A 13,378-nucleotide genomic window follows, 5' to 3' on the forward strand; every position below is an offset into this window, starting at 1 on the left:
TGTATCATTCTCTATAGAGCCAGTGACACTATTTATACATATGACTTGTTTACAGATATATTAGAATTAGTGAAATTTAGGATAAGTACCATCTCAATCCAATATACCTTATCAAAGGCCTATTTTGCTGTTTCTGAACTGTTTCTAAAAATACTTGTTAGAATCCCACTTTCTGTAGCTGTCATCCTCAACTTCTGAGGAGTCATTAGCTTGAGGATGTATTAATAATTTTCCAAATTAAGATTTCCTAGAGCAGCAGTACTGGCATAAGAATAGACATATAGATTAATGAAACAGAATTGAGAGTCCAGAAATAAATCCTTATATTTATAGTTGATTGATTTTTGACAAAGGTGCTAAGGCAATTCATTGGGATAAAGGATAATCGGTTCAATAAATGTGCTAGGACAATTGATTATCCACATACAAAAAGATGAATTTAGACCTTCAACTCATAACATAAACAAAAATAACTCAGAAGGGATCATAAACTTAAATGTAACAGATAAAACAATAAAAACTTTAGAAGAAAACAGGAGAACATCTTCCAGACCCTGTGTTAGGCAAAGATTTCTTATATTAATGCTTCCACCCATCATTTGTTTCTTTTTTGGACCAAAAACACAGTCCATCACTGAAAAAACTGATAAAATGGACATCATCAAAATTCAAAACTTCTGCACTTGAAAAGACATCATTAAGAAAATAAAAGACAAGAAATAGCCAAGAGGAAATATCTGCAAAACACATATCTGATAAAGGACTTGTATCCATAATATACAAAGAATACCGACAACTTAATAAGACAAACAACCAATTAACTAATGGGCTAAAGAAATGAATAGATATCTCATCAAAGAAAGTACATGAAAAGATGCCCAACATCATCAGTCATTAGGAAAATGCAAATTAAAACCAAAATGAGATACCATTTCATATCCACTAGAATAGCTACAATAATAAGACAGGCAATAACAAATGTTCACAAAGATATAGAGAAACTGGAACCCTCCTATACTGCTGATGGGAATATAAAACGGCACCGTCCTTTGGAAAACAGTGTGGCAGTTTCTCAAAAAGTTAACACAAAGCTGTCATACAACCCATCAATTCTACTTCTAAGCATCTACTCAAGAGAAATGAAAATACATATCCATACAAAGACTTGCATGTGAATGTTCATAGCAGCATTAGTCATAATAGCCCCAAACTGAAAATAAGCTCAATGTCCATCAACTGGTGAGAAGACAGACAAAATGTGTCGTATCCGTACAACAGAATACTATTCAGCAATAAAAAGTAATGAACTACTGACATATGCTATGTCATGGGTGAACCTTAAAAACATTATGCTAGGGCTTCCCTGGTGGCGCAGTGGTTGAGAGTCTGCCTGCTAATGCAGGGGACACGGGTTCGAGCCCTGGTCTGGGAAGATCCCACATGCCGCGGAGCAGCTGGGCCCGTGAGCCACAGCTACTGAGCCTGCGCGTCTGGAGCCTGTGCCCCGCAACGGGAGGGGCCGCGATAGTGAAAGGCCCGCGCACCGCGATGAAGAGCGGTCCCCGCACCGCGATGAAGAGTGGCCCCCACTTGCCGTAACCAGAGAAAGCCCTCGCACGAACTGAAGACCCAACACAGCCAAAAATAAATAAATAAATAAAGTAGCTATAAAATTAAAAAAAAAAAAAACATTATGCTAAGTGAAAGTCCATTTGTATGAAAGTTCCAGAAAAGGCAAACTTATAGAGACAGAAAGTACACTAGTGGTTGCCTGAGGCTGGATTTGGGAATAGGGAGTAACTATAAATGGGCATAAGGGGGGATAAAAATGTTCTAAAACTCATTTATGATCAGGTTGCACCACTCCACAAAGTCACTGTAAACGTTAAATGGGTGAATTTTATGATATGTAAAATGAATGAATGAATGAATGAATGAGTGATTGCCTATACAATACTCTCCCTTGCAATGGTAGCATATAAGGAATTTTATATATTTCTGAATTTCTGTGGAGTGTACCCATGAGGGGATGTATTCTAAGGGATTTAGCGTCTGGCTCCATAAAAATCTATCATCTGAGCCAAACTCTATTCCATCATGAACTTTGAGAAACTGGTTGGACCAACGCGGCAGTCAAGGAGGGAGTCAGTTCTTGGTGTAGATGTAAACAATACCAATAGGGATGCTTAGGAGAGTGGCCCACTGCCACGAATTTTTTTAGAGAGAGTGTTTATTGCGGTTGGCACAAGTATGGTCTACTGAATTGAGGGTTAGAGACCACAGCCAGGGGAAACAAAAAGGGCTGCATCATATGACTAATCAAAAAAAGAACATGAAGCACATTACCAAAAATACCAACATAATAACCACAATCATATCGCCTTCATCAACTTCCCTAATTCTTTAAAAATTATTTCTTGTTACCTGTTTGTGGCTTAGCATCTTTCTCCATAGAAGTCTTCTGCTTTTGGGCTGGAATTTTTCTGGAAGTCTCAAGTCCCAGGGCTCTGACAGCTTGAATCATCCAAGCGTTAGTTTACGGTGGTGATGTCAGATCCATGAGTCTATTTTCCTGTCAGTCAATTATGGTAGGATCTTCAGGAAAACAAAAGGAGAGAAGAGAAACTCCTTGTTAGCACAAACGGAAGATCGGTCAATCTATTAATTTCTAATACCAGAATAAAAGAGAGAAGAATTTTCACTGGGGTGTAATACAACAGAGCATGAACTTACGACTCAAGTGCTATATTTCATGAGGTCTCAGTTGATAGCTGTTTTGAGGAGAACATATTATTAGAACCTGGAGAGGGAGAGGTGGACAAGAAGAGTTTGTCTTCTCAATCAATTTAACCAACTTATTTTTTATAATTCCATTTGTCCTCTCTATTTGCCTCAGCTCCAAGGGTGATATGGACAGTGGATGCATTTAGAAATCTTGAGGGCCTTACAGTCTGTTTTGTAAGATGTGCATGAAAATTACTATCAATAATAAAAGGTTATTTTAAAATAAAGGATAAAATCATCCTGGAAATAGATTTGTTGACAGTCGTCATGCAGACTCTTGCTTATTAAAATGGGTGTGCTTTTACTCATGTGGGAAAGTCTGCAATCATTAAACATTTACAGACACAATCCTTTACCTTGTATAAAAATCCTCTAGAAAGGACGAATTCTTCTCTTTGCTCTAACATCTTTCTCCACAATGTGAACACGACGTACAGGGCAGCTCTTATGATACTGATAAGCTGAATTTTAAAACACGGAGCATACCAATTATACCTAACTATTTTTAGCATCCCTCCTTGCCTCCTTCTTTACTTATGAGTACCATGCTGTGAGGGAGCAAATATTTTATGTATTCTAGCAGCTGTCTGGGAAGTGCCAAGATGATTTTGGTGTAAAATATGCCTTGATAGTTTTATTATTCTGAATTTAGGACCTGATCTTGGAGAAGGGAAACAGAAAAAAAAAAAAAAGTGTTGTCAGGAAATAGCCTCAGTCTTGGCTGTGTTATTAATAAGAAAACTATATTTTATAACGACCTTGTCACCAAGAATTTTAACTTCTCTAGGAATGAGGGATCCTATTGTTTCATGTTATATCATGACCCAAGAGCATGATGCAAGTCAGCACGAAGCCCAAAAAATTAACATGCTTTTTGAGAAGTGAAAGTTCAAATTCAGGTTGATAAGGACCTAAACTTTGCTATGAGGGCAAAACACACAGGAAACAAAAAATAACTTTTATTTATTCATGTTAACAGTAGACTGTATACTCAAAGACCATTTTACTTACAAGTGACCAATATTATTTAAAGCTTTATGCTTCTTAAAATAGAAGTAATCTGAAGAAGCACTTCTGGAATGACAGAATAAGGACATATGAAAATCCACTCCTCCATAAAAGCAATAACACTGGCAAAACTTGTCAAAATCAACTTTTCCAGAACTCTGGAAATTAAAGCTTTCAAAAACCTAAGGAGAATTTATTCAAGAAAAATGGCTGAATATCAGTAGAAACAGTGAGCTTTGTGGTACCCATTCTCCTCTCCCCAACTCCACAGTAGTCTCCAAAATCAGCAGCCTCACAACTACAGAAGCTATGAAAACTAGTGGCCTAGCAGCCACTAGAGGGGGCAGAGTGGGTGTGGATCTCCCCAAAAAGCCCTATCCCTAGAGAACTGTCACTACTTGATCTATCTGGAAGCTCTGTTAAGAGCCCCATTCACAGGGCTTCTCTGACTCAGAGCCCACCCAGTGAGAAACCCAATGCCTAGGTGTTTGTCTAAATAATCAGCAGCAAATTATTTGACATCCCAGCTTCCTACCAGTTGTGGCAAACAAGAGGCAGGAAAAAAAACTTAAAAGGAACATCAGGGAATGAGATGCCAAAAGGGAGCTTTGAAAAGCTCTGACATCTACTTGGGGATCTTGAATTCATGTGCATTTGCAGAACTGTGAATATGTCCAGCAAATACCTGAGAAGGCTCCAATCCCTCAGCTCTGGGTTAGGTGATGATCCAAAGGCATGATCCATTAAAGAAAGAACTGATAAGCTAGATTTAATCAAAATTAAAAAATTTTGCACTATTAAAGACAAATTCCCTGGAGGTCCAGTGGTTAGGACTCAGTGCTTTCACTGCCGGGGCCTGAGTTTGATCGCTAGTCGAGGAACTAAGATACTACAAGCCGTGCAGCATGTCAAAAAAAAAAAAAAAAAAAAGGCATTGTCAAGAGAGTGAAAGGTGAAAGGACAAGCTACAGACTGGGAGAACATATTTGCAAAAGATATATCTGGGGCTTCCCTGGTGGCGCAGTGGTTGGGAATCCGCCTGCCGATGCAGGGGACATGGGTTCAAGCCCTGGTCCGGGAGGATCCCACATGCCGCGGAGCGGCTGGGCCCATGTGCCACTACTACAGAAGCCGACACGCCTAGAGCCCATGCTCCGCAACAAGAGAAGCCACGGCAATGAGAAGCCCGCGCACCGCAACAAAGAGTAGCCCCTGCTCGCCTCAACTAGAGAAAGCCCGCGCACAGCAACGAAGACCCACCGCAGCCAAAAATAAATAAATAAATAAATAAATAAATTTATTTAAAAACAACAGCAACAACACAACATGATACCATTACACACCTATTAGAATGGCCAGAATCTGGAACACTGACAACACCAAATACTGGTGAGGATGTGGCGCAAAAGGAACTTTCATTCATTGCTGGTGGGAATGCACAGTAGTATAGCCACTTTGGAAGACAGTTTGATGGTTTCTTAAAAAACTAAACATACTCTTACCACATGATCCAGGACTCATGCTCCTTAGTATTTACCTAAAGGAGTTGAAAAGTTATTTCTACACTAAAACCTGCACATTAATGTCTATAGCAGCTTTATTCATAATTGCTAAACCTTGGAAGCAACCAAGATGTCCTTCAGTAGGTGAGTGGGTAAATAAAACTGTGGTACACCCAGATAATGGAATATTATTCAACACTAAAAAGAAATGAACTATCAAGCCATGAAAAGACATGGGGGAACTGGGGACTACCCTGGTGGTCCAGTGGTTAAGAATCCACCTTCCAATGCAGGGGACGTGGGTTCAATCCTTGGTCGGGGAACTAAGATCCCACATGCCGTGGGGCAACTAAGCTGGTGCGCCACAACTACTGAGCTCGAGCGCCTCAATGAGAGAGTCTGCATGCCGCAAACTACAGAGCCCACGTGTCCTGGAGCCTGCGCACCACAACTAGAGAAAAAAACCCCGCATGCCACAACTAAAAAGAAGCCCATGTGCTACGACGAAGAGCCCGCGTGCCACAACTAAGACCGGATGCAGCCAAAAAAATAAACAAAATAAATAAATTAAATAAATAAATATTTTATAAAAAAGACATGGAGGAACCGTAAATATATATTACTAAGTGGAAGAAGCCAATATGAAAAAGCTACATACTGTATGTTTCTAACTATATGACATTTGGAAAAGGCAAAAGTATAGAGATAGCAAAAGGATCAGTGGTTGCTGGGATTGTGGGGACAGGGGTGTAGGCAGAGCACAGAGGATTTTTAGTGCAGTGAAAATACTCTGTATATTATAATGATGGATACAATTATGCATTTGTCCAAATTCACTGCATGTACAACACCAAGAGTGAACCCTAATGTAAATTATGGACTTTGGCTGATTAAGATGTGTCAATGCAGGTTCATCAGTTGTAACAATGTACCACTCTCATTGGGGATGTTATAATGGAGGAAGCTATGTACGTGTGGGGGCAGGGGATATATAGGAAATTTCTGTACCTTCCCCTCAATTTCATGGTGAACCTTAAGCTGCTCTAAAAAAAGAAAGCCTGAATAGAAGTTTTTTTTATTAGAGGTGCTCAGCAGCAGGTTTGAAGTGGTTTCAGGTTTGAAGAATCTATAAATGTGAAGATGGAAAACAGAAATTGTCCATTCTTAAGAACAAAAAAAAAGAAGAAGGAAAAATGAACACAGCCTCAGGGACTTGTGGTGATAACCATCATGCATACCAAAATATGTACAATGGGAGTTCTATAAGAGGGGGGGAAAGACATAAATATTATAGTATTGGAGAAATCATGGCCTAATCTCAAATTTTATAAAAAACATTAATCTACACATCTAAGAAGCTCAATGACGTCAAGATAATATAAACTCAAAGAAATTCACACTTAAACACATCAGAGTCAAACTACTGGAAGACAAAGAGAGAATCTTACAAGCAGCAATAGAAAAACAACTTATCATGTACAAAGTACCCTCAATAAGAGTAACTGCTAATGTCTCATCAGAAACTATGAAGGCCAGGAGGCAGTGGGATGATATATTCAAAGTGCTGAAATGAAAAAGCTCAATCAAGAATTCTATAACCAAGGGGAATTCCCTGGTGGTCCAGTGGTTAGGACTCCCTGCTTTCACTGCCAAGGGCATGGGTTTAATCCCTGGTCAGGGAACTAAAACCCTGCAAGCTGCATGGTTCAGCCAAAAAAAAAAAAGGAAAAAGAAAAAAAAAGAATTCTATAACCAGAAAATCTATCCTTCAAAAATGAAGGAGAGGGCTTCCCTGGTGGCGCAGTGGTTAAGAATCCGCCTGCCAATGCAGGGGACAAGGGTTCAAGCCCTGGTCTGGGAAGATCCCACATGCCGCAGAGCAACTAAGCCCGTGCGCCACAACTACTGAGCCTACGCTCTAGAGCCCGCGAGCCACAACTACTGAGCCCACGTGCCACAACTACCGAAGCCCGTGCGCCTAGAGCCCGTGCTCCACAACGAGAGAAGCCACCGTAATGAGAAGCCCGCACACTGCAACAAAGAGTAGCCCCCACTCACCACAACCAGAGAAAGCCCGCACACAGCAACGAAGACCCAACGCAGCCAAAAATTAAAAAAAAATAAAATTAAAAAAAATAAAAATGAAGGAGGGGGACTTTCCCTGGTGGCACAGTGGTTGAGACTCCGCGCTCCCAATGCAGGGGGCCCAGGTTCAATCCCTTCTCAGGGAACTAGATCCCACATGCATGCCACAACTAAGAGTTCACATGCCACAACTAAGGAGCCCGTGTGCTGCAATTAAGGAGCCCACGTGCTGCAACTAAGACCCAGTGCAACCAAATAAATAAATAAATATATATATATTAAAAAAAAGGAAGGCGAAATTAAGACATACCCAAATAAACCAAAACTGAGAGAATTTCTTGCTAGCAGACTTTCTTTACAAGAAATACTAAAGGTTGTTCTTCAAGCTGAAATGAAAGGACACCAGAGAGTACATGAATCCCCATGAAGAAATCAAGAGCATAAGTAAAAGTTAATATACAAAGAAATATAAAATATGGTATAAATGTATTTATGTTGTAACACTTATCCTATCTAATGGAAAAAGACAGCTGTGTAAAATAATAATTATTAAAAGTCTGTTGATATGTTCATAATGTGTAAAATTATAATTTGTATGACAATAATAGTACAAAGGAGTGGGGGAGGGAATAAAGCTATATTGGAGCAAAGTTTTGAATACTATTGAAACTCGGTATTAACATCAACTAGATTGTTATAAATTATGATGTTAGTTGTAATCTCAGAGCAACTACTAAGAAAAAACTCAAAAATTATAGTAAAAGAAACAACAAAGGCATTAAAATGGTACACTACAAAATATGAATTAAACACAAAGACAGCAGTAATGGAGAAACAGAGGAACAAAAAAGACAAACAACATATATAAAGCAAATAAAATTAAAGATGTAAAACATATCATTAGAAATTACATTTTATATAAATGGATTAAATACTCCAATAAAAGTGCAGAGATTAGCAGATAAAAAATCATTATCCTACCATATGCTGGCTACATGACTCACACTGTAGATTCATAGACGAAAAGTTGAAATTAAAGGATGGAAAAAGATACATCATGCAAAAAATAACCAAAAGATATCTGGGATGGTTAAAATGATGTCAGACAAATAGAATTTAAGACAAAAATTGTTAAGAGGCAAAGAAAGGCATTTTATAATGTTAAAAGGGTCAATCCATCAGGAACACATAACAATTATAAACATAAATATAGAGTTCGAAAATACATGAAGTAAAAAACTGACAGAATTGAGCACAGAACTACAGAATTCAATAACAACAGTTGGAGATTTCAATACCCCCTACCAAAAATGAATAGAATAGCTCGGCAGAAGATCAACAGGGAAATAGAAGACTTGCACAACAGTATAAACCAGCTAGACCTAGCAGATATCTGTAGAACACATCAACAAACAACAGAATAATATATATTCTTCTGAAGTGCATATGGAACATCATATGTTTGGCCATTTAAAAAAGCATCAATACATTTAAAAGAGTTGAAATAATACAAAGTATGTTCTCTGAACCCAATGGAATGAAACTGGAAATCCAAAAAGAGGAAGATTTAGGAAATTCACAAATATGTGTAAGTTAAATAATACACTCCTAAATTATCAATGAGTAAAAGAATAAATCACAAGAGATATTAGAAAAAACTTTAAGATGAATGAAATGAAAATGAAAAATATCAAAACCTATTGGGGGCTTCCCTGATGGCGCAGTGGTTAAGAATCCACCTGCAAATGCAGGGGACATGGGTTCGAGCCCTGGTCCAGGAAGATCCCACATGCCACAGAGCAACTAAGCCTGTGTGCCACAACTACTGAGCCTGCGCTCTAGAGCCCGCGAGCCCCAACTACTGAAGCCCGTGTGCCACAACTACTGAAGCCCACGCACCTAGAGCCTGTGCTCTGCAACGAGAAGCCAGCACAATGAGAGGCCCACGCACCACAACAAAGAGTAGCCCCCGCTCTCAGCAACTAGAGAAAACCTGCATGCAAGCAAAGACACAATGCAGCAAAAAAAAATTAAATAAAATGAATAAATAAATAAATTTATAAAAAAAACTTATTGGATGCAGCTAAAGCAGTGCTTAGAGGGAAATTTAGAGCTATAAATGCCTATATTAAAAAAGAAGAAAGATTTTAAATCAATAATTAACTTATTACCTTAAAAAAATAAAATAGACAAAGAACAAAATAAACCCAAAGCCAGCAGAAGGAAAGAAATAATGAGTAAAGCAAAAATAAATGGAACAGAGGATAGAAAAACAATAGAGAAAATGAAGAAAACCAAAAGTTGGTTTTATGAAAAGATAAACAAAACTGATAAGTCCTTAGCTACATTGATTTTAAGAAAAGAAGAGAGAAGAATCAAATTATTAAAATCATGAGTAAGAGAGGGGACATCACTATTATCCTTATAGAAATAAAAAGTATTGTAAGAGAATACTATGAACAACTGTAAGTCAATAAATTATATAACATAAATGAAATAGACAAATTCCTAGAAAGACACAAACTACCAAAGATGACACCAGAATAAGTAAAACATTTAAGTATACCTATAACAGGTAAAGAGACTGAATTAGTATTTTTTAAATTTTCTTTACTTATTTATCTATTTATTTTGGCCGCGCTGAGGCATGCGGGATCTTAGTTCCCCCAGCCAGAAGCCATGCCCCCTGCAGTGGAAGCGCAGAGTCTTAACCACTGTATCACCAGGGAAGTCCCTGAATTAGTAATTTTAAAACTTCCTCAAAGAAAAGCTCAGGCCCAGATGGCCTCAGTGATGCATTCTACCAAATGTTTAAAGAATAATTAATACCAATCCTTCACAAATTCTTTCAACAAAGAAGGGGAGAGAACACTCCCCAACTCATTTTATGAGACCAGTGTTACCCTGATATAAAATCAGACAAAGTCATGACAAGAAAAGAAAACTACAGACCAACATCTTTTATGAATAAAGACGTAAATCTTCTCAACAAAACATCAAACTGAACCCAGCAGCATATAAAAAGGATTATACACCATTACAACTGGGGGAATCTAAAGAAAGCAAGTTGGTTTAACATCTCAGAATTAATTAATTTAATACACCATATTACTAGAATAAAATACAAAACCACATGATCATCTCAATGGATGCAGGAACATCATTTGACAAAATCCAAAATCCTTTCATTAAAAAAACAAAATATGCTGGAAAAAACAAAACAAAACAAAACAACAACAACAAAATAAAGCACTGAACAAACAAGGAATAGAAGGGATTTTCCCCAATGTGATAAAGGACATCTATGAAAAACCCACAGCTAACATCCTGTTCTACGCCAAAAGGCCTTACCCCTAAGATCAGCAATAAGACAGGTATATCCACTCTCATCATGTCTACTCAATGCTGTATAAAAGTTGTAGCTAGGGCTATTAGTGAAGAAAAAGAAATAAGACCCACACAAATTGGAAAGCAAGAAGTAAAACTATTTCTATTCACAAATGATGTGACATTCTATATAGAAAATCCTAAGGAATCCTCAAACACATGATTACTAACAAGTGAGTTCAGCAACTTTGTAGGATACCAGATCAATATGCAAAAATCGTTTGTATTTCTATACACTAGCAATGAACAACACAAAAATAAATTTAAGAATACAGTTCCATTCACAATAGCTTGAAAAAGAATCAAATACACAGGAAAAAATTTAACAAACAAAGTAAAAGACTTGTACAGGGGACTTCCCTGGCAGTCCAGTGGTTAAGACTCCGTGCTTCCACTGCAAGGTGCGTGGGTTCAATCCCTGGCCAGGGAAATAAGATCCCACATGCCACATGGCGAGGCCAAATTAAAAAACAACAACAACAAAACAACTTGTACACTGAAAATTACAAAACATTGTTGAAAGAAACATAAAACCTAAATAAATGGAAAGAAATTCCATGTTCATCAATGAGAAGACTTAATATTGTTATGAGGACAATACTCCCCAAACTGATCTACAGATTGAACTCAATTCTTATCAAAATCTCAGCTGGCTATTTTGGAGTAACTGACAACCTGATCCTAAAATCCATATGGACATGAAAGAGACCTACAATAGCCAAAACAATCTTGAAAAAGAACAAAATTAGAGGACTCACACTTCCTGATTTTAAAACTTACTACAAAACTATAAGACAGTGCAGTAGCAGGATAGAGCTGAAGAGTCCAGATTTTTGACAACAATGCTAAGACAATGCAAGAGGGGAAAGAATAATCTTTTCAAAATGTGGTGCACAGACACAACTGAATATTCACATGCAAAAAAATTAAGTTGGACTCTGTTTTACACCACACACAAAAACTAACTCAAAATGGATCAAAGCCCTAACCATAAGAGCTAAAACTATAAAACTGTAAGAAAACGTAGGGGAAGAGCTTCATAACATTACATTAGGCAGTGATTTCTTGGATATGATAGCAAAAGCACAGGTAACAAAAGGAAAAAAAAGACAAATTGGACTACATCAAAATTTAAAACTTCTGTGCAGCAAAAGACAATTAATAGAATGAAAGGCAACATACAGAATGGGAGAAAATATTTGTAAATCATATATCTGATAAGGGGTTAATCCAGAATATATAAAGAACTCCTATAATTCAACAATAACAAAATAACCTGATTAAAAATGGGCAAATAACATGAATAAACATTTCTCCAAAGAAGATATACAAATGACCAACAGGCATATGAAAAAAGGCTCAACATTACTGATCATTAGAGAAATGCAAATCAAAACCACAGTGACATACCACCTCATACCCACTAGGATGGCTACTATTAAAGAAACAAACAAACCAACAGAAAATAACAAGTGTGGCCAGGATGTGGAGAAATTGAAATCCTTGTACACTGCTGGTAGAAATGTAAAATTGTGCAACCATTTTGGAAAACAGTATGACAGTTCCTCAAAAATTAAAAATAGAATTACCGTATGATCCAGCTATTCCACTTCTGGTTATATATCCAAAAGAATTGAAAGCAGGGTCCCAAAGAGATAGTTGTACACCTGTGTTCATAGTAGCATTCTTCACAATAGTCAGAGGTAAAAGCAGCTCAAGTGTCCATGGATGGATGAATGGATAAAATGTGGTATATACACACAATGGAATATTATTCAGCTATAAAAAGGAATGAAATTCTGACACATGGATGAACCTTGAGAACATTATGCTAAGTGAAATAAGCCAGTCACAAAAGGACAAATAATGTATGACCCCAATTATATGAGATATCTAGAGGAGTAAAATTCTTAGAGACAGAGGTTGAATGGTGGTTACTGAGGACTGGGGAGAGGAGGAAATGGGGAGCTGCAGACTAATGGAAATAGAGTTTCAGTTTTACAGGATGAAAATGTCCTACAGGTTTGTTGCACAACAATATGAATATACTTAACACTACTGAATTGTATACTTAAAATGGTTAAGGCAGTAAATTTTATATAGTCTGTATTTTACCACAATTTTTTAAAAGGCTAAAAAATTGTTTAATTATATTTACAGAAATAGTAGATGGTGAGGTATTTTCATTTATCAGATTTGAGACAATTTTTCTCTGTGACCCTGGACTTCTGTACCTCATCTTCTACCTGTGTCCATCTGGCTGCTCATAAATTAATCTGATAGCTGCCATTTAAGCCTACTCAAGCAACCTAAATGTCCACCAATAGATGAATGGATAAAGAAGATGTGTTCATAGTAGCATTCTTCACAGTAGTCAAAAGGTGGAAGCAGCTCAAATGTCCATGGATGGATGAATGGATAAAATGTGGTATATACACACAATGGAATATTACTCAGCCATAAAAATGAATGAAATATTGCCATTTGCAGCATATGAATGGATGTACAGATTATGATACTAAGTGAAATAAGTCAGGCAGAAAAAGACAAATATTATATGATATCATTTATATGTGGAATCTAAAAAAATAATACATTGCCATGTGGTGTGG

The 13,378-nt window shown here is 37.3% G+C and overlaps 1 protein-coding gene across 2 annotated transcripts in view; it reads right to left on the reverse strand.

The window, feature by feature from the left end:
* Nucleotides 1–13,378, reverse strand: part of ANAPC15 (anaphase promoting complex subunit 15) — a 72,465-nt gene that overhangs the window by 52,931 nt on the left and 6,156 nt on the right. For both annotated transcript variants that reach the window (XM_028164378.2, XM_028164379.2), the window contains exon 2: nucleotides 2,425–2,595. In XM_028164378.2, coding sequence (XP_028020179.1) covers nucleotides 2,425–2,524 — 100 coding nt within the window. In that variant the 5' untranslated portion in view covers nucleotides 2,525–2,595. The remainder of the gene's footprint in view (nucleotides 1–2,424; nucleotides 2,596–13,378) is intronic.

The sequence above is a fragment of the Balaenoptera acutorostrata genome, chromosome 9 (assembly GCF_949987535.1).
Source record: "Balaenoptera acutorostrata chromosome 9, mBalAcu1.1, whole genome shotgun sequence".
NCBI classification, from domain to species: domain Eukaryota; kingdom Metazoa; phylum Chordata; class Mammalia; order Artiodactyla; family Balaenopteridae; genus Balaenoptera; species Balaenoptera acutorostrata.